The sequence below is a fragment of the Xenopus laevis genome, chromosome 4S (genome assembly GCF_017654675.1).
Source record: "Xenopus laevis strain J_2021 chromosome 4S, Xenopus_laevis_v10.1, whole genome shotgun sequence".
Lineage (NCBI taxonomy): Eukaryota > Metazoa > Chordata > Amphibia > Anura > Pipidae > Xenopus > Xenopus laevis.
Window position 1 is genome coordinate 49,342,422 of NC_054378.1, and position 27,082 is coordinate 49,369,503.

Here is a 27,082-nt window from a genome sequence, read left to right on the forward strand (position 1 = left end):
TGGTCAAAATCTGCAGACATTGAGCGTTTTCATAGATGCTTCCCGCACGGTTTAGTGCAGATTTATGTAGGATTCTTGGATAACACCAGATACATTATTCACTGCTTGATCTCTGGCTTTATGTTATTTTTTTATGCTTGCCCCAACTTAAGCTCAATATGACTTTTTGCTCTTCTGCCCTGAAAATATAGCTACATCTGACCAAAACAGTCGTTCTTCCTCTACCACATCTCATGCAGAGGGTCCTACAGACAGTGGTTTAAACCAGTCTGAAATGTCCTCAAGTTTTGTGGTTTACAGAAATAAGCCTTGCTTCCTCCTCTGGTTAAGGTTGAACACATTGACATTCTTGCCCATTGTTAAATTCAGAGAGTACCTTGGCAATATAGTCATGTGCAGTTATCCAGAACTATTAAATCACATGACTTTGTGGTTTGGATTCAGACAAATCCACATTTTTTCATAAAGTGCTCTGGTTCAGATAAAAACCAGATTTGGAACATCCCTAAATTTTTTGGCCAGACATCACAAGAAATTGTCAAATTGTTAAAGACTATACTGAAGAAATACCACCAAGAACAATTGCATATTTTTTTTTTTTTAATTATGTAAACAGACATTTCACAATAATCATTGAATGTAAAAGAAAAACATAATAATATGGGTATTCAGGTGACTTAAAAGGACACTATTCTCGGTTTTTAGGAAACTGAGGGTGCATGGCTAACAGGACATGTTTGTCCCGACATCTGGACAGACAGATTGTCTTTAGACAGTAGCTTCATCCCCAGACTGCTTCAAACTAGAAGACACACAACAGTTACAATTACAAGAGAACAAACTACAATAGGAAAGTGCTTTTTTGCAGAAAGCCAAGAAAAGGGCACGATAACACCAGGTTTGCAGCTGAACTGATCAGGTTTAGCTTCTGTGCTTCTTGATGAAGTTGATGAGTCCATTGGTGGAGCCATCATGAGATGTTATAGTTGCATCAGATTCCAGTTCAGGCTCAATTTTCTTTGCCAGTTGTTTCCCAAGCTCAACACTGTAAAGTGAAAATACATAATAGGTGGGGGTGCAATGAACTTACAGCTAGTAAGTTGCAGGTAAAACTTAGTCCCTTTGTAAAATGTATAATTAAGCAATTGAATTCTTACTGAATCAGATGAAAATTAAGCGTAGGACTGGCCAGATATGGGATGACTTTGTCGTAGTTGGCCAGCTTAAATATATTGCAATATATTCTATTGCTTCATTAAGCAATAATGAATAATTAAAATTAAAAATTAATGAAGCAATAGAATTCTTAATGAATCAGATGCAATGTGAGTGTAGGACTGGCCAGATATGGGATGACTTTGATGTAGTTGGCCAGCTTAAATATATTGCAATATATGGACAAACAATCCCTGTTTTATTTAAAGGGTAAGGCATTTTTCAGTAGCAGTATGCACAAAATGTCTCTGTCTTAAATATATTGATAATGGGTTGAGTGCAGAGGACTCTTGTAGTTGACTATATGTATTGTATGTATTTTGTGGTCACAGCCTCATTGCACCCCAGCCTAATGGTTTTAAAAAAAATAGTCTCTCTCTCTCTCTCTCTCTCTCTCTCTCTCTCTCTCTCTCTCTCTCTCTCTCTCTCTCTCTCTCTCTCTCTCTCTCTCTCTCTCTCTCTCTCTCTCTCTCTCTCTCTCTCTCTCTCTCTCTCTCTCTCTCTCTCTCTCTCTCCTCTCTCTCTCTCTCTCTCTCTCTCTCTCTCTCTCTCTCTCTCTCTCTCTCTCTCTCTCTCTCTCTCTCTCTCTCTCTCTCTCTCTCTTCTCTCTCTCTCTCTCTCTCTCTCTCTCTCTCTCTCTCTCTCTCTCTCTCTCTCTCTCTCTCTCTCTCTCTCTCTCTCTCTCTCTCTCTCTCTCTCTCTCTCTCTCTCTCTCTCTCTCTATATATATATATATATATATATAGAGAGAGAGAGTTTATCTTAAAATATAAACAGAGTTCAAAGACTAGAAGATTAGAAGGACGTTCGTGACCAAGACCACAGAACCTCATGGTCAAGTCTATAATAATTCCTACATTTTGCATGTCATGTGGCATCAACATTACCTTGTATAAATGGTGACATCACCGACTAAATTTTAGGATACATTGGAAAAATAAAATGCTTTTCTTTTAAATACACTTCCAAAATTGCCATAGTAATGAATAGAAAGTGGGTTGTTCTGAACAGAGAGTTTTTATGAGGTGAGCACTAATCTTAAATGTGTATTTAGCACATACAGTATAAACACAGTAATGGAATGGAAAGTCTGATTTACTTATTTTATTCTAACTCAGGAAACTTTTGCAGTCATTTTATTTAAACACTGTGCCTCTTTAAAAAAAAGACTGTACACGACCATGCACTACATATTGCCCTAAAAATGTAGGCAAATAATGCAGAATGTAACATATGAAATAGTGGTGACTTACCCCCATTGGTCATAAGTGTTTATGTCCCACACAACTCCCTGAACGAAGATTTTATGTTCATACATAGCTGCAGGAAGAAAAAGAAGAATTGGCCAACTAGAATATAAATTAATACATAAAACGCCCTTAGTAATGTTTAGTATTTACCAATTAGAGCTCCCAAAATGAATGGATTAAGTTTTGTAAATACAATGGAATTTGTTGGTCTGTTTCCTTCAAAAACCTGCAGAAGAGAAAAGGTCATGGAGTAAATTAAAATATGAATGCAGAAAGCCCACCAAACAGGAAAAAAAATACACTAAGGGGGTTATTTATTAAAATGTATTATTTATTAAAATCTAAAAAGATCTTTTAAAAAATCTTTACCTCTATGGCCATCTTAACTGTTAAGCGGACCATAGACGTGCAGATTTATCTTTCTGTCTGACGAACAATCTCCCTTGCAATCTTCCGACCTACCACTAACCATTCAGATTTAATATAGTAGTATCCAAAAGTAGACGTAAGATGTTTGAAAGTACAGTAGATGTTTGCTAAAAAGCCATGTTACATGAACTGCAGCAGGCAAACTTGCCAAACTACGTAGCATGAGTGTCAGCTTCATTATCACATTACTCATTGCTCTTCTCCATCCCTCATCAACAGTATCGGTCAACCCAACACGCTCTCCTCAGATTTCTTTAAAAATATCCGAAATCAGATTCCCACCTCTACTAATGCAACCCAGCTCCTCCTTCCAAAGCCCCCTTCTGTATACCTTAATTCCTTACATCCTGTAACATCTAAAGTCTTAAAGCTTCTCTTGTTCTCCTCTCTCACAACTTGCTCAATTGACCCTATGCCTTCTTCTCTGCTTAAACACAAGCTTACTCCGGCACTTCACATCTTAAATTCTTCTCTGGCTTCTGGAACCTCCCCCTCACTGTTCAAACAGGCCTGCATAAAGCCTATTCTAAAAAAGGCCATCCTATCTGTTGAATCACCATCCTCTCTCACTTCTACCGCTTGCGTCTAAACTCCTAGAACATATTGTGTTCTCCCATGTTACCAACGTTCTACACACCCATAATCTGAGACCCTGTGCAATCTGGTTTCAGGCTTGCACACTCGGAGACTGCCTAGTGCATAGTTACAAATGATCTTCAGGTTGCCAAAGCCAAAGGTCACTTTTCCATCCTTATCCTCCTTGGCCTATAATTTGCATTTGATACAGTTGACCACTCTCTCTACAGTGGACCACAAATTCTGTATTCACTTTCTATCTGCAACCAGGGTGCATTTTGGCTCTCTTCTTACCTCTCTAACCGTTCATTCACTGTCTCTTGTGCCAAAAAAACCTCATCTCCAGTTACACTTAATGTAGGGGTGTCACAAGGCTCTGTACTTGGTCAGTTGTTCTCCCTGTACACTCTGTCTTTGGAAGATCTCATCTGCTAATATGGCTTTAATTTTCATTTGTATGCTGATACCCAAATATATTTATCCATCCCTTCATTAAAATGATACCAACACTAAAAAAAATATTCAAAATATATTAATGTGCATCAAAAGTTACTTATAGCTCATGTTTTTTATTGATAGTTCTGCTTTTGTAAGTAATTGTTACTTGAGGCTGAAGCTCAAATACGGCAGCCCCCTCATAGAGGAACATGGGGGATCAGATGAGTAATGTAAAAGCATCAGGCAAATACTTTTATGGCAAAATTATATCTAGCATGCAAAGACAATATTATGATAGATGTAAAAAAAAGGTTTAATTTCTGGTGTCAGTATCTCTAACAGCGGAAACCAAAGCTCAAATCTCTAACTGCCTCCTAGTAATCTCCAGCTGGATGAACCAGCACCAACTCAAACTCAAACAAAAACTGAACCAATCATCATTCCACCTAAGCCTGGCTCCTACTCCCCCACATGTCTATTGATGGCATGCTCATTAACCCCGTCAACTCGGCTCACTGTCTGGGTGTAATCTTTCAGTATATTAACACTACTGTCAAGACCTCTCACTTTTTGTCTTATGCAAGATTACCAAAATCCATCACTTTCTTTCACCTGCTACAGCCAAAACACTCATGCATGCTCTCATTCTCTCCAGATTAGATTACTGTAATCCTCTACTAACTGGCCTTCCTAACTTCCATCTCTCCCCTCTACAGTTTGTATTAAATATCGCTGCCAGAATTCTCCTCCTCTCATCCAAATGGGTACAGGCCCCTCCCCTGCTGAAGTCCTTATCCTTCCCGTAAAACAAAGAATAATTTACAAACTCTTCATTTTAACCTTTACAGCCCTTAATTTCTTCGCACCTTACTACATCTTTTTTTTGTCCTTTTATATGTTCCTGGCCAAGTCCTTGCTCTTCTCAGAGTAACCGCTTGGTTGCACCCCCTCCACTGCTAATGCAGTTTCCATCATTCCCTTCTGTTTTACTGCTCCTTATATTTGGAATGCCATTCCTGAATTTCTCCAGGGAAAATCCTCCCTCAATGTCTTCAGACCTAAACTCACAGACTCTCTTGGAGCAATTATACAACACGTTAAATGGAACGTATATGGCAGTGTTACCCACTGTAACCTAAATAAACAAAAGGAATCCTGGGAAAGAATTCCAAACAAGCTCCAAGAAAATCCCATTTACATGGGTTTATCCTATAGGCTAAAGCTCACCCACCCAGAGGCCAGGATAATAGCGGATCAGATTCCCAACTACAGGCTGGTTTCGCCTTTCTTTAGGCTCATCAGTGTAGTGCAGGGTCCACTGTAACCTAAAGCACTTAATATCCCCCGATTTGTGTCTGTAAGTTAGCCTTTTAGACTGTAAGCTCTATGGGGCAGGGACCTCCATCCTTCTGTCGCCTTGACACTAAGCACTTAAGCTGTATTTTAACAGTACTTTATATTTATGTGAATTTTATTTTTATACTTTTTTTTGTATTTATTATCACAATGACCCCCTGCTTGTTTTACTGTGTATTGTTCTGCTGTAGAATGCTTTGCCCTCAAGGAGCACTATAGAAATAAAAATATACATACATTTGACTACCGGTAGAAGATAAAGTAAAAGGTATCAACAGAATGCTCAGGATACGGGTTTTTCCAAAAAAGGAAAAGTGATTTGGATCTACAGAACGCAAGTAAATATAAACATAAAATAAAGCCACAAATTGGCTTGCCTCCAATAAGGCTTTTTTTAGATCTTAATTGGGATCAAGGTACTATTTTAGTATTACAGAGAAAGAGATTATATTTTTTAACACTTGAATAATTTGGTTAAAAAGGAATCTATGGGAGATTGCCTTCCCATAATTCAGAATTTTTCTGAATAAAGGGATCCCATACCTGTACTGTATTATAGAATTATTTTTTAAGGCCCCAGCACAGACAAAAGGTTATTAAAGTTATGCTGTATTAAATAGATCACATTAATAACTGCTGCTTACCTTGTGAGGGAGCAATTTGTCCAAAGCTTCCCCAGTGAGTCCAGAAGCCTGCAATTCCTTTTTGGCCTCATCTGTGGATTTTCCCTTCATGAGGGCTTCTGTCTGAGCAAGGAAGTTGGATAGAAGAATCTAGCAAAACATCAAGAGAGTTTTTAGTTTGCAGAAAAAAACAGCAAAAAAAAAAAAAAAAAAAAAAAAAATGGTTCACTCTCTACCTAAACAAACAAACAATATGAGTTCATATGTACACAAAATGCATGCAGTGACTCCACTGGAATGTTCATTAAACTGACCACTCTTTAAACTATTCTTGATGTAAGTATACAAATGTGTTATTTAATGGGACAGGAGTGTACTGGGCAAAGATCTCTGTAAACAGATTTTGTTCCACTAAGCCAGTAAACCTGTCTCAGCTTAAAGCACAACATGAGTGAAAAGCATTTACTTTTGACATTTACACGTATTATAAACATATTTGCAAATAGCATTAACTTTTATCTTTGTCTTAACTTCCCTTAAATGAGTCTCCATTGCAGCACAGTAGGCCTTCAGCTAAATTTAAACATAACCGGAAACTAACTTCACCTTGTGATGCAAGCCGTTTCTAATTGGATTCTGGGTCTGCACAGGAATCAAGAAGTCACAAGGAATTTTGCGAGTTCCTATACAAATTTAGGAAAAAAAAAGTCAGATTAAACACCCTCATTACATATTAAACAACTGTGAACAGCTACAGAAAATGTAATGCACCCCTAAAGTGCCCAGTGCTAACCTGGCAGCAATTCAACATTATTCCCCAACATTTGGAAACATGCCCAACCAGCACCCTGTGCCAAGAATTTATTTCCAGTTGTAATTCATGTCAAACTTAGCAAAACATGGCATATTGGTACATTGGACCCACCAAGCCAGACGTCAATTATAACTTTCCTGTTCTTGAAGTCATGTCAAAACTGGTGGATAGTGGAGGGCACCTTTATATAGACACAACATGACAAATTCTATTTAAAAAAATTCACAGAAATAAAGCCAGATAAAGAAAATGAAAAAGAGAATACTTTTACTTTGTGTAAGCTGTATGTATGTATGTATGTATGTATGTATGTATGTATGTATGTATGTATGTATGTATGTATGTATGTATGTATACCTACATGGGCACATGGCTGCCCTGTCTATACATTATACAGTAACTGCATCTAACCCTCAACCCCTCTTTGTGTAGCCCTCCACATGAAAGTCTGCCTACTGTGACTGCTTACCTTATGTAAACTTTAAAAGGTATTACTAACTGGCCCCTACATTGTTTACACCTCAAATTCGGACTGTAAAATCCGGCATTGTTCAGTGTTCACACCTGTAATCCCCCCCCCCAAATTGTTCACACCTGTAACACCTCTATTGTTCACCCCCTAAAGCCCTGCACTGGTCATACCTCAGACTAAAACTGTGCAAAGTGCCCACATTGTTCATACCTCATACAAACTACTGGAGGGGCACCAGCATTGTGTCACTGTATGTGCTGTTCATTTTAAGAGTGGTCCTGATAGCTTTCACCGTCTCCTGCTCTACTCTGCCTGCCCTACACTCCCTGGGTGTGCCATACGCTGTCTGTCCTATGCTCCATGTGCGTGCCATACTCTGCCTTTCCTATGCTCCATGTGTGTGCCATACTACCCTATGCTTCCTGTGTGCCACATTCTGATAACTAGTGATGAGCAAAATTTGTCTCCAAGTCTTGCTACAAAAATGACACCCATAGACTAATGGGTGAAAAAATGTGTTGCACATCAAAAAAAAAATGCACTTTGGCGAATTTTTACTCTTTCGTGAATCTTTGGCAAAGCAAAACTGGTCAGATTCGCCCATCACTACTTATATGGATCAGCATTAAAAATAAACGCTATCAGATGATATCTGTAAAATTGATACCAGACTTGTAGCCTGGAACACATCATAATCTTGATAAAAGGTGTATTCAAAACTAAGGCAAGAGTTAAACAAAAAAACTGTACTTTTATTACCTTGATGTATGAGCTGATAGAATGCATGCTGTCCATTGGTTCCTGGCTCCCCCCACACCACAGGGCCGGTGTTGTAGTTCACACGAGCCCCTGTTTTAGTGATATACTTCCCATTTGATTCCATATCACCCTGAAAGGATAAAAACACAAAAAAGCAACCATTTTTGTTTCTCAGCCATACAATCTAAAGTTGCTAAATGGATTGGTGTGGTCCCCCAACTTACCTGCTGAAAATAGGCAGCAAAGCGATGCATGTACTGATCATAGGGAAGAAGGGCATGAGTCTCACATCCATAAAAGTTGATGTACCAAATACCCAGCATGGCCAGTATTACAGGGACATTATTCTCTAGTGGAGTTTTGTAAAAGTGATTGTCCTATTAAAAAAAAAAAAAAAAAAAAATCTTACATTCTGACAAAGGATGCAAAAGATCAGTTTGTCAAAAACACTCATTAGGTGAGGTGTTTGTGTTATATCACAACATTCCATTGATGAAAAATGAAGTCAAACATTTTAAAACTCTATTTAGAAATATATTTGAAATACTGTTTTTAATATACCAACTGGTTTTACAGAAATTGCAATACAGTGAAACCTCAATTTTATATTCCCTGATTTCAAGTTTTCCCGCATTTACATTTTTTGTAGTGCCACAAAATGAAAAAGCATTTTAATGGGTTCTTGTTTTTCTAGAATTAGGTTTGTCCTAGTGTTTAAAAAAATGGTGATGTCCTCTGTGAATGTTGTTATTAGAGAAATGAATAGGTTTAAAATACTAACCAGATTCATATTTTTCCATGTTTCTAAGTCCAATAAGTCTGCACCTCATGCAGCCATTCACAATCACTTCTTGCTTATTCACAATCACTTCTTGCTTTAGGTTAGCACTAAGGCACTGCTGCTCCTATTGATGCAGAGGAACCCTGATGCTCCCATTTTTTCCTGACCACATGGTATCTCCAGGGTTCCCACTGTGCCCTGCATCAATTGGTGCAATGCAGTTGGCAAAAAGAATAGGGTGTACCGATCACTTGCACATTTGAAAGAAAAATACTGGCGCAAAGCAGTTGTGTCAGATTCAGCACCTCTTTGAATCAATAATGACACAAGAATTTTATGAAACTGGTATTCTGGGGGGGGGAAGAGACAAGCTGGTTGCACTTGAAATTGCACTTTGCTCATTGCACTTATATCAGCCCTTATTCCATATGAATATGAACAGTACTACAAAAACCTACCATCCAGTGGGCTCCTGCCAAAAGCTTTTCAAAGTTATCAAACCCTACAAGAAAGAATAGATACAGTAAGCATCATGTAATTTGCATGAATATACCGAACATACTGGGAATCAATACCAACCGACATGAAGTGCAATGGATAACCCAATGGCTGACCACAAAGAGTAACGACCACCAACCCACTAGAAAGAAATGGGAAAGAAAAACAATTCTTTTTTTATGCATGTAAAAATCAATACGTTAAAACAAATCTAAGTTGCCGTGAGGTTAAGAATGTGACCGATCCACTGACCTTTATCATTTACAGTACAAGGGCTTTCCTGAAAACTGTAAAAGGTAAAAGCTGAGAATAACCAGGAGAGACTCAGCCAAGGACTGACAGCAGCTCATGTTTCCAACAGCTGCCTGTACAGCAAGTGGCTAAGAAATGTTTAAAGCAAGTCTCACATGGACTGCATCTTAAAACTATTTAATACAATATACTTAAATAATGCGATCACAAGAAAACTGCAGGCCAAGATAATCATTGGCCAAAAAGGAAGATGCCAATGATCTGAAAAGTTGCTGTTTAAACAAGAACATTTCAACAGACTTGTAAGAGTGTCCACACTTCCACATGAGCTATTACAATACTTTGTTGCAGACTGCCTGCAAGACATTGCAGCTCTGTTTCCCCTTCTGTCTATAAAATGCACAGAGCTGCAAGAGCGTGTTGTCCAGATGAAATACTGCATGACATATTCAAATACATAGTAAAGAATGTGGCAGGGAGGAAAATGATATGGAAAAGACAGCAGCAAATACTGCTTCACAACCGGACAACCTGAAACTTGACTGCCATGGAATCCTGGGGGTTTCATATCAGAAAAAGCTATGAGAGCTATAAATTACAAGACCTTTTATAAAGCCATGTTATTAGTTTTACTTACATAATTCAGCTTGCATAACTATGTACTATGTCCCAACTTGTAAAATAACAGTTCAGTGTAAAAATAAAAACTGGTTAAATAGATAGGCTGTGCAAAACAAAAAAAATTTCAGATATAGTTAGCCAAAAATGTAATGTATAAAGGCTGGAGTGACTGGATGTCTAACATAACAACCAGAACACTACTTCCTGCTTTTCTGCTCTCTTGGTTGCTGATTGGTTGCCAGGCAGTAACCAGAGACTTGGTGGGGAGGGGGGCATATGGGTCATAACTGTTTGATTCTGCATCTGAGCTGCATGCCAAGGCTCAATTAAAAACTCACTGAACATTTATGTCCCATATGGCCTCCCTTAAAGTCGCTGACTAACTCAGCAAGAAGTTGTGTTCTATTATGTTAGACATCCAGTCACTCCAGCCTTTATACATTACATTTTTGGTTAACTAACTATATTAGAAACATTTTTTTATTTCGCATGGGTTATCTATTTACCCAGATTTTATTTTTACACTGAACTGTTCCTTTAATCCCTTATCTCTACCATACTCCTTTTAATATCAATATAGGCCCATCCAAGGAGGAAAGCCAGCTACAGACAGAGGGAAATCCTGAGCCTTATCTGAATAAAGTATAAACTGGCCTTGCCACAGGGATTTTGTTCTGCTTTTAATACACATCTTCTAGAGCGTAAACAGGAAAGGAATTTTTGCCAAAATTCAAGGTGATACAGGGCAATCAAATGAAATACTTACATCCCAGAATTCAAACATATTTGCGGTGTCTATTCCAAAATCTTTAACTTTAGGCTGGAGAGAAGGAGGGAAAAGTATATATTAATATTAAAAATATATAAAATTGCTTCCTTAACAAAATAGAAATTAGTAAATAAGGTAAATACTCACTGCATTGGTGGACAGGGCAACAAAATGTTTGGCCACTGCAGATGCCTGGAAAAAATTGTGCAGAAATAAATACAAATGTACTAACAAATTTGGATGGTATCTTCTGCCAATGCTATATAATGAATACCTGGGTGCCAGCATGGGAAATAAGCAGTGAAAAAGGATTGCGGCACTCACAGGGTTTTAGTGAAAAAACAAAAAATGTTTTATTATTAAGCCTCAACGTTTCGATCCCCCACAGGGATCTTCGTCAGGAGCAAAAACGAAGATCCCTGTGGGGGATCGAAACGTTGAGGCTTGATAATAAAACATTTTTTGTTTTTTCACTAAAACCCTGTGAGTGCCGCAATCCTTTTTCACTGCTTTAGTGAAAAAACAAAAAATGTTTTATTATTAAGCCTCAACGTTTCGATCCCCCACAGGGATCTTCGTTTTTGCTCCTGACGAAGATCCCTGTGGGGGATCGAAACGTTGAGGCTTAATAATAAAACATTTTTTGTTTTTTCACTAAAACCCTGTGAGTGCCGCAATCCTTTTTCAATATATATATATTGAAAAATATATATATATATTTTTTTTTTATTGGTCACAATTAGACAGCTATAGCTTTTGGTTTCCAAATGCATGCCAGCAAAAATCAGTTTAAGGTTATACATAAGGCTGCAGATTGAAATAGGAACAGGAGAGGTTAGCCAGCCTGCTTGCAACCCCCTATCTGTAACTAAATGGAATGTTAAATGTCAAAGTGAGACATTTCCGTCTTTTTAGCCTTTATTGCCATGCAACATAATGTAAAGTTTTCTGAAAACAGAAGGTATTTACTTGCCATATAGATAACGCTGCCTAAATACAGCAAACAAGGCACATGAGGCATCATGGGCAGAGACATGCAAATCACTCCTTTATGCCCCTTTGGCAAACTATGCATCCAGAACCACTGGTTTTATAGCACATATATAACCAAATCGTTCGGAGCCTACAACCAAACTTCCAGACAGTCTGTTTTGATCTTATTATATCTCATCAGCACAAGATATTGGAATATGGCTTTTGAGTGGGTAGGACTTTTGGAGTAGTGAAAGTAGAGAACCTAGCCTGGTTAGGGTGAGCCGGCTAAACGAAGCCAAAAAGCCGTGCGAGACATGCAACATAAAGCCTTCTAAAATCAGAACATGGCTTCTGAGTGTGTAGGACTTTTGGAGTAGCGAAGTAGAGAAAATATTTACATAAAGGAGCGATTTGCACGTCTCCTCCCACAATGCCTGATGTGAGATTTAATCTCTTGTTTGTGATATTAAAGGCAGTGTTGTGTATGGCATGAGGCAAGTAAATACCTTCTGGTTTCAGAAGGCTTTATGTAGCTTGTCTTGCACATGAAGATGGAGCTGCCGCTTTGCCAACTCTGTAATAAAGGACAATGAATGACAGAAGGCCACACTGAGAATTCAGACCCTGATAAATATTATTCAAACGGTCATTCCTGCTTGTGCTCAAAAGGCAGAACAGAGATAACCACAGGCTTGTCCTAGCACTTGCCAAATGTAGTTACATTGCTGTCCTATCAAAAAAAATATAATTGCAGAGTATTTTTGAAAGGTGTAGTTTACCTTTAAGGGTTAACTTCTATAATGCTATTGAATGGCATATGCTTAACTTTTTTTTTTTTCTTATAGTTGTGAATTATTTTCAATCTCATCTGCGTTTTTCAGCTTTCAAATGAAGGTCATTGCCACAAACAGGTGGGTGGAAAATGGAATGTGTGGTGCATAAGGTAAAAGTCCCGAAGTGTGAATTTTATTTTTTTGGGGGGGTATACTAAACTTTTACATGCAACTTATTATTCCAACACCTCTTATTTTACTCAATGCTATACTACAGTAAGCAAAATAAGTGATCTGATTTTATAACATGACAAAGTGTTAGAGCGTTCACATGTAGGTTTCCTTGCAATGTCAATTAGGTCTGCATAAAGGAATGACCAATTATCAAAGGGAAAGTTGGCCTTTTTTGGAGAAAAAGGTTAGTGTTTTTAAATCTAAGATTTTTGTAATTTGTTTTAATACATACATTCTAGTGTTGCTCTCACTATAAGCAAGCCAATTCTACCCACTAGCCAACAATATATCTGATAAACAGAGCTGCAGTGACAGGAACTGACTAACTGCGAGAGCCCTGGGATATATGTGCAGAATGCATGGGTTCTTCTCCACTCCAGATCTGAATTGTCAGGCAACTAGGGGGTGAGGAAAACTGCACATAAGAATATCTCTTCAGTCAGAGCTCTCAGGACAAGGTTGCCAACTGTTAGGCAGAGGCTACACTGTGAATAATATAACATTTAAGGCTAAATTAAAATGTACTTTAATTGAACGTAATTGACCTGGCATTAAAAGGAGGCACCGGCAAAAAAAAAAAAAATTGTATTTCTCTGCCATCATCAGCAGCCCAATAACAGGTTTGTATATTTTTATTTTCTCAAAATACTCACATCTTTGGCAGAATGCAGGAACCACTCCCTGGCAGTTTCAGCATTAGTTATGGTTTCCTGGGTGGTAAAAGTCTAGAAAGGGAAACAAAAATAACATACAATTTATATTCAGTTAGGCTTAATAGAAATGTTGTGGATCTGGGAAAAAGGTGACAAGGAAACAAGACCTTGTTCTCCACAAATCTGTGGATGGATTTCCGCATAATGGATCCCATGCCAGTAGTAAGATACATAGTTACATAGTTAGATTGGGTTGAAAAAAGACAAAGTCCATCAAGTTCAACCCCTCCAAACGAAAACCCAGCATACAAAGTTATCCTACCAATAATCAGGATTGTAATTGAACTTATGCAAAGTGCCTCGCCCAGTATACAAATTGAAGCAGTGGCAGAAAAAAGTAGCTTAGAACTGCCAAGTCATTACACATTTGCAGAAATAAATGCTAAATTGTAGCAACAACAAGAGGCTGCAAAATAAATATGGACACGCTTCATATGGCAAGGCTGGGAGGACATGGCGGATTTTAAAAATGTAAAATCTACAAATACAAAGTATTTGATTTGAGTTTACCTTTGATGCAATAATGAAGAGTGTAGTTTCAGGGTTCAGTTCAGCCAGAGTTTTGGCAATGTGAGTGCCATCAATGTTCGATACAAACCACACACGAGGTCCTCCTTTAGAATAGGGCTTTAGCGATTCAGTTACCATCAAAGGTCCCTGAAAAATACCAGGAGGTTAAGAGTCAGATCATTACATGCAGAATTTTGAGAAAAAAAAGGTTTACAGAACTCACCAGGTCAGAGCCACCAATGCCAATGTTAACCACATCAGTAATGGCTTTTCCGTTGTAACCCTTCCAGTCCCCACTGCGGACTTTCTAAATGCAATTAGAAGGAGAAAAAAACATTAAAGGGGAGCCAAAAAAATTATTCAAAATCCTATTTTATCACATCAGTCAAGCAAAATGAACTTTAATTACACTATAAATTAAATCTCGTTTCCTTCAGTCTGGGATGTCCTAATTATAGCAAGTAGGCAGGGGCCATTTTGTGGACACGGCTATTAAGTTATTATTCTGGTGCACAAACAAGAATCTTGTTTGTGCACCAGAATGGGGGACCTGATGTCCATCCCCATGCCCTGGCTACACAATTAAACAGTGAACAGAACGGGGTGAACAGAATGTGTGAAGAGCAGTGACATCTAGGAAGTGCTGAATGGATAGTAAAAAAAGTAATTGTCTGCCCCGCCTCTATGCCTAAGGCATAGATGAGGGGCAGACAATATTTGATTGACAGCTGAGATTTTTAAATGAGCTTAAACAGCTATGAATGCTTTAAATGGATGACTGAGGCAGCTGAGAAACTGACAATATGTCTAGCCCCATGTCGGATTTCACAATTGAATATAACAAAATCTGATTGCTCTTTTGAAAAATTGATTTCAGTACAGAATTCTGCTGGAGCAGCACTATTAACCTATGCGTTTTTAAAAAAACATGTTTTCCCATGACCGTATAAACATTAGAAAAAGGACTTTTATTATACAGTTTTTTGTGTCTGAGTGACAGGTCCACTTTAAGGACAGGAAGGAATGATGAACATTGCATCCAAATGCCTTTAAAAATATATTTGAAAAAAGCCAACTTTGTAAGCATTTTAAAGCAGCTATGTCAAATAGATTTTTAACAGCTTTCTTTTAAAATGCAAAATGTAATACAGATGATATGTTATGCACCCAAAATCTATACCTGGCAGAAAGCTTTCATCTTCTCCAAGACTGCATTAACTTCAGGCATGACATCTTTACCATCCAGCGGGATTGGTGTATTTGACCTGTTGCGAAGAGCAATGTGCAGAACAGCCCGGTTCTATGCAAAGAGACATTAGTAAAAATTGGAAGGATATAAAAGCAAATAATAATGTAGATACCTAAAAATTGATTAATAGATGGAACAGACCTTATCAGTGACTTATATGCAACCTCGACAAGTCTGTATTTTTTTTTCTGATTTTGACTTTACCATTCTCGGGGTTTAATAAATCCCGAAAAAAAAATGATTTTTTAAATGTCCGATTTTATTTAAAAAGAAAACAAACTAATTTTTCGTGAATTTTGCATTCTGAGTTTAGTAAATAACCCTCTTGGCGTACTGCATTAATTTAGGGGGTTATGTAACAAAAGACACTAAGTTTGCCCATGGGCAGTTACCCATAGCAACCAACCAGCAGGTAGCATTTACTGGTCACCTGTTTTAAAGCAAACATCCTATTGGTTGCTATTAGTTACTGCCCCTAGGCAAATTTAGTGCCTTTTTATTACATATGGGGGTATGTACTTTAACTTTTCCTGTGTAATATGTGTGTACATTGTGCTATGATGTGTCTAGTTGGCAACATTCAATTGGTGTCACTGTGGAGGAAGAGTTGAACCAAAAGGGCCCCATTTGTTTAGATATCAGTGAATGCTGATAATTAGATTAACTGTATACCACTGCCTCCCTTAACCTATTTGTTGTGACTGTTTTGGATAAACAGGCGTCTCAGGGAGATTATCCGAGCAATGGTAAACTAATTATATAATTTGCAAGGATAAAAACATGGAATACGTTAAATCTCCCTTCTTAGCTCAAGAAACAAACCACAAATTTTTCATGAGTAAACAAAGCAAAGTTTGTATAACAAACCCTATTGATTCAACAAATGTTTTTCAAGGAGGTACATCGCTCCTTTAAGAGGTTTTAAAATGCATCCAGAATGGCTAAAAGGCAGAAACAAAATGTTTTAACAGTTTCACCTAACATGCTCCTATAGTAGTTTTACAACCAGCAAAGGTCCAACATGTGAACCCTATTATACTATTAAAACAAAACCACACCCAAAAGATTTAGCAAAATATATGCCTACTTGCCAAGACAAGTTACATTATCATCATTGGTAAACAATGGATAGATTTATTTCCCCAACCTTCCTAGCAAAGTTTTTAACTCCAAGGCTCTCACCTTCTTCATTATTAGAAGCTTTCTGCAAAGTCATACTTTTAAAGCTAAATTGCCTAAAGGAACAGTAACACCAAAAAAACTTTTTTTATATATTGTTTTTCAAATAATACAAATATAACGTGTCATTGCCTGCACAAGTAAAGCAGATGTGTCTGCTTCTGAAACACTACTATTGTGTATACAAACAAGCTGCTATGTAGCAATGGAGGCAATTGGAATAGGGCTAAATTAAATAGCAGAAAATAGATCAGGTCTGTAGAATCTCATTCTACGGAGCTTAGCTGCTATTTAACAGAACCTTAACCCCTTTAAATGGCTACACAGCAGTTTATTTACATACTACTAGATTAGTAGTGATTCTGAAGAAGAAAAAAAAACCAGCAGACAGGGCCAAAATCAGCTGATCGCAACAAGCATCAATACTGTTTAGACAGGTTTTTTTGTAAGCTTGAAATGCGTCCATGCATCTTGTCCCTCTCCCCCAGTCTGCGAAAAAAATTTTTTTACTTAAAACTGGTCCATCGTGCAAAAAAGGTGGGGGACCACTGGGTTGTATGCTAAATGGGAACAGTTATGGCTGCCACCTGGGTGCCAGTCAGCAGAAAATGCCTAATATATGTGGTCATGTAAAAGTTGCTTCCATGTTTAATGCACTACTCCCAAACATGGATTGTTTGCAGAAGGTAAAAACTAATTTAGGTTGAAAAAAATAACATTTATATCTCAAAAGACATGGGGCAGATTAATGCACAGGCTCCACTAGGTTATAGCCCAGTGTGATCAAGGGATTTTTTAAAATTTCTATTTATTTTCTTTTAATATTTATTTTTTTTGCACTGCTGGGACCAGTCAAGCTTGCCTGCTGGGAGGAGTAGGTAGGCAAGGCATATGCGTGCACCTGGATATGTGCAGATCCAGCTAAATCACGGATGCATGCCAAACATGAACCGTCATACAGGGCTCACGTGCATGCGTGCCTGGATCTGAATGCATTGAGACCCGGCAGTAGCCTAGAAGGGGTCACTGCATGTTATTAAAAAAAAAAATAAAAAAAAAAAAGAGACCTATTTTAGAAAATTAATTAAGAATCCACTATAGTTTTGGTGCATTTTATATCAAAGAGAGTTCCTGCTTAAAAATATTGGTGCACAGGTTATACAGCACAAGCAAATGTATATTTGACCAAAACCATGATTGTAAAGATACACACAAATGCAATAAAACAAGATAATGGGATAAATTAGCTGCTGTGTTTAGGTGTGCTCTAACATAAGAAAAAAAAAAAAACAATACACACCCATAAGGGTTTCACTGGAGGAAAAAATATTTGGTTTGGATTATATCTGTGCAAGGAGGTTCATAGAAAAGGAAAAATATACCCCCCCTTTTTGGGCTTATCTTTAACAAGGGTGCAAAAAAAAAAAAAAAAAGCTGAAATAAACTTACAGAAATAAAATACATAAAAAAAATTATATTTAGCACAGACAAACCTAATTCCACAGTCGAAAGGAAACCATGATAGTTGGCCTGTGCGTCCAACCATTTTTCCTTGTCAAAATAAATGTTAAATAAGATTCATGCACAAAGCTTAGCTTCTCAACAACTGCTCAAAGTCCAGAGCCCACTGAGCATGTGAGTGTAACAGACACTTTCCCAAGATGGTGACCCTGTGTGAGAAGTTTGAAGTCCTGGATCGTTGCTGCTATTGAGAAGCTAAAACTTTAGGCTGGTGCAATAAGTTCAGTATATAAATATGATTTTTAGGGTTTACGTCTCCTTTTAACACTACACATAACGATGAAAGTTACAGAATTTATAACATGGATAAAAACATAATCCAAGGTAGGGACTAACAATGTATTACTATAACAGTTTGATATACATCATAGATGTAAGGCTTAATTTATAAATTATTTGCAAGTCACTGCAAACAAAAAATTATTTATAAAAACGTTTACGGATTGTACCTCAGTGAAGTTTATCTTCTCAGCAGAGAACATCTTCTGTCTTGCACTCTCAACACCTCTTGAACGGGCCTGTAAATTCAAAACTGGAAATCATTTCAAGCCTATTTCAGGTTGATCATTTAGGTTTTAAGTCCCTTTTAAGATTAAGTGTTCTTCAGCAATAACGGAGATCCTTAAGGTAAGTTTAAAACATCTACACTGTCAGAACTTAAACTTAAAGATATTTGTTGGAATCTACACCCTAAAAAGCTATATAAAATTAAGGGATGTAACTGGAATTGTTAACTGAACAAAAGAATTAAACTTGCGCACACACATTGAAAATTAACTAGACTATGATACTTATACCTATCTTTCCTCTCCTGAACTCAACCGAGAGTTCTTAACTTGGGTCTTTTCCTACCTTTCTGCTACAGTATTTCTATTTAAATGCCCTGTGAAATACCTGCAAAGTGGTCAAGTTTTGGGCAGAAATACCCCAATTCCTTGACCATGTGGGCAGTTTCCCAGGTACTCTTATCTAGGTAGAAGATTCAAATTCCCCGCACTTCCTCAAGTCAAAACTAGCATTTTCCCTCCCCAAAGTGGTTGCAACTGCTCCTCCTCTGCCAATTCCTGCACTGGCTTCCACTGCCATACAAAAAAAAAAAAAAAAAAGAAGTCACTGATCCTCACATTCAAAGCAGTCCATAACTCTGCCCCACTCTACAGCTTTGAACTCATCAAACCCCTTGCAACGCTCCTCAATTCCTCTCATTACCGCCTCACACACTCGCATTCAAGACTTAAAATGAGCTGCACCCATGCTCTGGAATTCTCTTCCTTATTCTGGCTTTCTCCTAAAGATCTCTTTATCCATTTTATCATTACTTCAGTATGCACTATATCCCACACCTTGTGTCTTAACCCCCTCTACTTTTAGACGGTAAGCTCTTTTGGGCAGGGCCCCTTTTATTGGTTATCGCTGGGTTTTGTGCGTCCTGTATGTCTAATGTATACACCCATTTATTGTACAATATTTATCATACAACAGCTGCAGAATATTTTGGCATTCTTTAAAGGAGAATTCAATCCCCTAATTTGCATCCCCCTTCCCCTAAATAGGCCCTCCTCCCCCCTGGCCTACCTGGCACCCTGGGCAAATGCCCCCAACTTTCTACTTACCCCTCCTTGCAGGTCCTGTCCAGTGGAGTTCACAGCAGCCATCTTGTCTCCTTCAGTCTTCTTCCAGTAGTGATCGGCATTGTCGGGCGCATGCGCAGTTGGAGGAATCTTCCGTTGCGGAGCTACTGGGCATGCGCCGAAAGTCACAAAAATTTCCAATTTTTTCCCCTGCATATTTTGTGACCTTCGGCGCATGCGCAGTAGCTCCACAACAGAAGATTCCTCCAAATGCGCTCGAAAAAGCCGATCACTACTGGAAGTAGACTGAAGGAGACAAGATGGCTGCTGTGAACTACACTGGACAGGACCTGCAAGGAGGGGTAAGTAGAAAGTTGGGGGCATTTGCCCAGGGTGTCAGGTAGGCCAGAGGGAAGGAGGCCTATTTAGGGTAGGGGAGATGCAAATTACTGGGTTGAATTCTCCTTTAAATACATGACAATGATAATAAAAGACTAATACTGCTGATGAATACAGGTGCTTTACCAGTTCTATCAGAAGCTTCAGGACATCTTCATTAATAAGGTTCTTCGAGTAGTCAAGCAGAATATCGCCATCATCAGTCACAAGTGTTTTACTACAGAAGGGGGATGACAAAAAGCAAAGCGTACTCTCATTTTAGAACCAGAAATCTAAATCAGATAAAAAGTAGAGCATTGGTCATAACTGTAGAGACACACAGAGAAAAGTTCATGGTAACACACACAATTTACAAGTTGCTGCATAGCACAGCCATCATCAGAACATTTATTTTTACGGTGTAGTCATGTGATTGTCACAGAATATAGTTTTGGTTTTTTTTTTACTTTCTGACTTGTAGGATGGAACTGCAAGTCTGCCCATGGTCCATGGTAATCCTTAAAGGGATTCGGTCATGATTTTTATGATGTAGTTTTTATTTCTAAATTACACTGTTTACACTGCAAAAAATTCCTTCTACCATATAAAATTTAATTCCTGGACCAGCAAGTGTATTTCTTTTTAGTTGTGATATTGGCGTGTAGGCAGCTTTCTCAGGTCATTTTGCCTGGTCATGTGCTTTCAGAAAGAGCCAGCACTTTAGCATGGAACTGTGGCAGGCTGTGGTTTCTCCTACTCAATGTAACTGAATGTGTCGCAGTGGGACCTTGATTTTACTATTGAGTGCGGTTCTACCAGGCAGCTGTTATCTTGTGTTATCGAGCTGCTCTCCAATTACCTTCTCATTGTTCTGTTAGGCTGCTGGGGGGCAAGGGAGGGGGTGATATCACGACAACTTGAGGTACAGCAGTAAAGAGTGACTGAAGTTTATTAGAGCACATGATAAGCCCCATGTCAGATTGAAAATTAAATATAAAAAATTCTGTTTGCGCTTTTAAAAAAAATGGATTTCAGTGCAGAATTCTGCTGGTGCAGCACTATTAACTGGTGCATTTTAAAAAAAAAAAATGTTTTTCCCATGAAAGTATCCCTTTAATTTTCTTAACTTTTAAATATGAATGTGAAAGAATGAGGTTACTTCTGTATTCAGCGCAGTTTGATTTGTCAGCATAGTGGATAAAAATTCAGTAGGCAAGTAAAACGGTAGGTTGGCAAGTTTCAATATACAGTACTTCTTACTAAAACAAAATAACACAATAAGCCACAGAAAGGGCTTGAAAACCCCATGTTCAAAATTCAGCACTTCCTCCTTTCCTAAACACTGTTGAGAAAGTGGGGGTAACTGCTAATGAATGTGCAACACTTCACCACATATTACAAAAGTAATTTAGGCAAGTGTGCTTCTTAGCAAATAAAAATCTCATTGTGCAATGCAGATATGCGTTTAGCAATAAGTTAAAACATACAGTGGCAGAACGACTAGGGCGTATTCATCATGACTGGGCAAATATTCACCTGTGGAGTAACCCTTAGCAATGAGCAATTGGCTTTTTTTTTTTTAAACCAGCTGCAGACACAGGTATGGGATCCCCTATACGGAATTACAGGAAGGCCATCTTACATAGAGTGCATTTAAAGCAAATATTTCTAATTTTTAAAAATTTCCATTTCCTTTGCAAAAATAAACAGGTGCTTGTACTTGATTATAACTAAACAGCATGAAGCCATATTAGTGGCAAAACAATCCTACTGGGCTTATTTAATGTTTACATCAAGACAGATATTGGTTCAGCTTAAACCATATAAAAGAAAGTAAGAACTTCTTAAGAAGACTGGACCTTCATAGACACTACAATTAGTTCCCCTTGAAGTAGAATAAACACATGGAATACAAATATTTTGTTGTCACAGTGTGTATTCAAGAGATAAGGACTCTTTGTAGGAATCAAAGCAACTGGAACTTTATTATATAAATGATCCACTATCAGACAGAACATTAAAGGGGTTGTTCACCCTTGAGTTAACGTTTAATATGATGTAGAGAGTGATATTCTACGGCAATTTGCAACTGGTTTTCATTTATAATTATTTGACATTGAGTTATTTAGCTATTTATTCAGCAGCTCCAGTTTGCAATTTCAGTACTGTGGTTGCTAGGGTCCAAATTACCTTAGCAACCATGCACTGATTTGAATAAGAGACTAGAATATTAAAGGGGTTGTTCACCTTCCAAACACCACTTCGAGTTCAGCTGTTTTCAGATAGGTCACCATAAACAAACAAAACACTTTTTTTCCCCAATTGCTTTCCACCTTTTATTTTTTATTTATCCCAAAACTCAGTCTGACAGCTCAGTGATCCAGGAGCAGATTCTGAACTGTTACAATTTGCTACATTTAGGGGCAGATTTACATAGGGTCGAATATCGAGGGTTAATTAACCCTCGATATTCGACTGCTGAAGTTAAATCCTTCGACTTTGAATATCGAAGTCGAAGGATTTAGTGCGAATCGTTCGATTCGAAGGATTTTAATCCATCGATTGAACGATTTTTCTTCGACCAAAAAATACTTAGAAAGCCTATGGGGACCTTCCCTGTAGGCCAACATTGACTTCGGTAGGTTTTAGGTGGCGAACTAGGGGGGTCGAAGTTTTTTTTTTTTGAAACAGTACTTCGACTATCGAATTGTCGAATAGTTGAACGATTTTTAGTTTGAATCCTTCGATTCGAAGTCGTAGTCGAAGTAGCCCATTCGATGGTCGAAGTAGCCAAAAAAAAAAATTTGAAATTCGACGTTTTTTTTATTCATTCCTTCACTCGAGCTAAGTAAATGGGCCCCATAGTTGATACATTTCTCAGCAGTATCTGTGGGATATTAGCAACGATTATATCAATTCTAACAGCTGCCTTTGATCAAACTCAGGGATTCTGCTCAGCAGGGACAAAGATAACTAATGATTTAAATAAATATATCAAGGAAAGTCATTTTCTCACACACAAATTATATGATTGGCCACCACTTCCCCTCCAGGTTTGCAAGGGTTTCACAAACACCACTTCTGAAAGCCGCTGGTTCCAAGCATTCTGGATAACAGGTCCCACACCTGTGTAGCTTTTTATTCAGAGACTCTCCAGTTTGCAATTTCGGTTTGTTAGGAGCCAAGTCACCCTAGCAACCATGAATTGATTTTGAATAAGAGAATGTGATATGAACAGGAGAGAGTCTGAATAGAAAGAAGAGTAATAAAAAGTAGCAATAACAAATGTGTAGTCTCACTGAGCATTTGTTTTCTAGATTGGGGTCAGTGACCCCCTTCAAAAATCTGAAAAGAGTCAGAAGAAGTAGGCAAATAATACAAAAACGTTAACTAAATAATGAAGACCAATTGAGAAGTTGCATAGAATCAGCCATTCTATAACCTATTAGAAGTTAATTTAAAGGTGAACCGCCCCTTTAACAATTTTCACTATTTCCATTCGGTTTTTCTGGTTTTTATGCTCTAACAATTGAATTGTGGGTAAAGAACACACACAGACTATGGCAATTCATGATAGAATATACATACTAGTGCTACTAATCAAACATCAGGCCCGGACTGGCCACATCTGTGGGTTCTGGCAAATACCAGAGGGGCTGCTGTAAGTTGCCATAGACCGTCACTATGTATTGGGCTGGTGGGGGCTGCTTTGGCCTCTGTATTTTGAATGCCAGGGCCTATAGCGAATCCCAGTCCAGACCTGTCAAACTTGCACATCGTCCTGGAGACTAGAGTATGTTTAGCCTTAGTTGGGCATTCTGTAAGAAGTCCAAAAGCAGCAGAGCCATCGATTTAAAGGGGTGGTTCACCTTTAAGGTAACTTTAAAAGTATTTTATAGCAATTCAAAGCAACTTTGTAATTGGTCTTCATTATTTTTTTATTTTTTTTATAGTTTTTGACTTGTTTGCCTTTTTCTCTGGCTTCTTCTATGCTTTCAAATGGGGGGTCACTGACCTCATCTAAAAACAAATGCTCTGTAAAGCTACACATTTATTATTTTGGCTACTTTTTATTACTCATCTGTCTATTCAGGTCCTCCCCTATTCATATTCCAGTCTCTTGTTCAAATCAGACCATGGTTGCTAGGCTAATTCGGACCCTAGCAACCCGATGGCTGAAATGGTCTACTGGAGAGCTGCTGAGTAAAAAGCTTAAATAACTCAAAAACCACAAATCATAAAAAAAAAAAAAAATGAAAACCAATTGCAAATGGTCTCAGAATATCACGCTCTACATCATACTAAAAGTTAATTTGAAGGTGAACAGCCCCTTTTAAGGCTTGAATATGACTTAAAAGTGGAAAAGGTTAAAGGGATACTGTCATGGGAAAACAGGTTTTTTTCCAAAACGCATCAGTTAATAGTGCTGCTCCAGCAGAATTCTGTACTGAAATCCATTTCTCAAAAGAGCAAACAGATGTTTTTTTATATTCAATTTTTTTAAATCTGACATGGGGCTAGACATATTGTCAATTTCCCAGCTGCCCCCAGTCATGTGACTTGTGCTCTGATAAACTTCAGTCACTCTTTACTGCAAGTTGGCGTGATATCACCCCCAGCAGCCTAACAACAGAAAAATGGGAAGGTAACGAGATAGCAGCTCCCTAACACAAGATAACAGCTGCCTGGTAGATTTAAGAACATCACTCAATAGTAAAAACCCATGTCCCACTGAGACTGATTCAGTTTGGAGACTGATTCAGTAGGAGAAATAACAGCCTTGCAGAAAGTAGTTCCATCCTAAAGTGCAGGCACAAGTCACATGACCAGGGGCAGCTGGGAAATTGACAATATGTCTAGCCCCATGTCAAATTTCAAAATTGAATATAAAAAAATCTGTTGAGAATTGGATTTCAGTGCAGAATTCTTTTGGAGCAGCACTATTAACTGATGCGTTTTGAGGAGAAAAAAAAATATGTTTTCCCATGACAGTTTCCCTTTAAGTACAGTAATCTGCTGCTGCCCAAGATTACAGGTGCAGTGAGCATCGGTTCACCACATCAAGAAGCAATGACTATTTTTGGGGAAATAATGGGTTCCTAAAGCTGAGATGGGATGTGCAGCAGCGCACGTAGTAACTAAGGGTGAATGAAGGTCACGGTCCTGCTAGGCAGAGATGACAGTTAGAGCTAAGTACCAGCTGCCAATAAGGCTGGGTACCACCCCGCTACACCCTCTCCTGCTACATGAACCGAGTAAAGCCGCAGCCGGCCAATCACTGTTCTGTTTCTTCCTTCAGTTCCAGAACAAAACATGGCCGTCTGCAAGCAGGAAATAGAGCGCTGACTCACTGCATGTCCCTGGCCACACCGATGCCGTGTTGAAGAGAGCTTGCGCCTTCACAGCACTATTACCTGTATTTGCTGAACCTGTCCTTGTCAGCTTCAAACATCTGCCTCATGTTAAGGCCGGCATGGTGGGCTTCGTACCACTGACTCAGCTTCTGGTACACTGGGTCGCAGGTGAGTGCCATTGCTGGGCTTATACTAGGGGCGAAGTTCAGCGCTGCACTAAACACGAGCAGAAGCTAGAAGAGGAGAACCAGCGAGACAGGGGCAGCAGCTCTTATACTGATCGCTCTGAGACAGCGGAAGGTGAGCGTCACGCCCATTCAGGGTTGCAACATGTGGTCCAAACTTGACCAATAGGATTCTTCATTTGGCACCAGCCCTTTCCCCACGCATCAAACCCCGCCCTTCATTGGTTGCGGTATTAATCTGCTCTCAGAGGCAGCAAAAACCAAGTGAGGAATGGAGAGAATCATAACGTCGCATGAACTCTAGTGTTGTTATCGTGCCTAGCTGGACTACAGTCCTCTTTTACTCTCAGTCAGTACCACTCCTAATGTATATAGTGAATATAGTATCCCCTCTTGTAAATTATAAGGATATTAGAAGTTACAGAGGAGTTCCATGACCATATAAAAACACGAGGCCGAAGGCAGAGTGTTTTTATACAGGTCATGAAACTCCGAGGCAACTTCTAATATATCCTCATATTTTGCAACAGGGGGTACTTTATTTAATATAATACACAAGTTTCAGTGAGTCGTGACAGAAATGACATCAGAACTCACCGTTTATAACTGATGACATCAGAACGCACTGTTTATATAGTGAATAAAGTACCCCCTCTCTCTTGTAAAATATAGGGATATTATAAGTTACCGAGAGTTTCCTGTGTTTTTATACAGGTCATGGAACTCCGAGGTAACTTCTAATATCCTCATATTTTTCAACTGGGGGTACTTTATTTATTATAATACACAAATTTCAATGAGTCATGTGACAGAAATGACATCAGAACTCACCGTTTATAACTGATGACATCAGTACTCACCGTTTATAAGGATATAATTTACAGGATATTCATGGCTTTTGTGTATTATAAGGATATAATTTACAAGATATTCATGGCTTTTGTGTATTATATATATATACTGCAGGGTTTTTTTTTTAAAATAGGAGACGAGGCTGGCTGTTGGGTTATCATTTACAGGGCCAGTGACACCAAAAAGAGAAAATGGTTTAAAGGTGATATGTTTTTGGCTAGCCCCTGCATATAAAACATGTTTAGGAGAAATGCTTTTATCTCAACAAGGGAACATCAATCTAGAATTGCAGGCACCCTGGGATACATCTAGGGTTGCAGAAAGAGTCACACGCACATATACTGTGGGGTATATTGAGTCCTACATGCGATATATGGATGATACCAGTGGCGTAACTAGATATTACTGGGCCCCACAGCAAATTATTTTTCAGGCCCCCAAAATTTTTAGCAGTTGACTTGTTTTACCAATATTTATTGAAACTGTATATGAATTAGGGCCTCGTGGGGCCCCTATACCTCCTGGGTCCCCCTGCAGGCGCAGGGTCTGCTTCCTCTATAGTTACGCCCCTGGATGATACGTTCTTCATTTGGAAGGGTTCACAACAACAGTTGAACCTGTTTTTGACTTACTTAAATTCAGTCCATCATACTATAAAATTTACGTTGGAAAATCACCCCACAAACATACATTTTTTGGATGTAAACATATCCCTAAATGAAGGTACATTTTACA

The 27,082-nt window shown here is 38.4% G+C and overlaps 1 protein-coding gene across 1 annotated transcript; it reads right to left on the minus strand.

Moving 5' to 3' along the window:
• Nucleotides 1-582: 582 nt before the first annotated feature.
• Nucleotides 583-25,579, minus strand: gpi.S (glucose-6-phosphate isomerase S homeolog). The gene is given in 18 exon segments (NM_001092296.1): nt 583-1,045; nt 2,469-2,535; nt 2,616-2,691; nt 5,909-6,037; nt 6,494-6,570; nt 7,933-8,062; nt 8,157-8,309; nt 9,172-9,215; nt 9,293-9,353; nt 10,851-10,904; nt 11,001-11,045; nt 13,489-13,560; nt 14,059-14,205; nt 14,282-14,365; nt 15,239-15,358; nt 18,457-18,525; nt 20,104-20,194; nt 25,371-25,579. Coding segments are annotated over 18 exon segments (1,662 nt in total). The 5' UTR covers nt 25,490-25,579; the 3' UTR covers nt 583-921.
• Nucleotides 25,580-27,082: the final 1,503 nt, after the last annotated feature.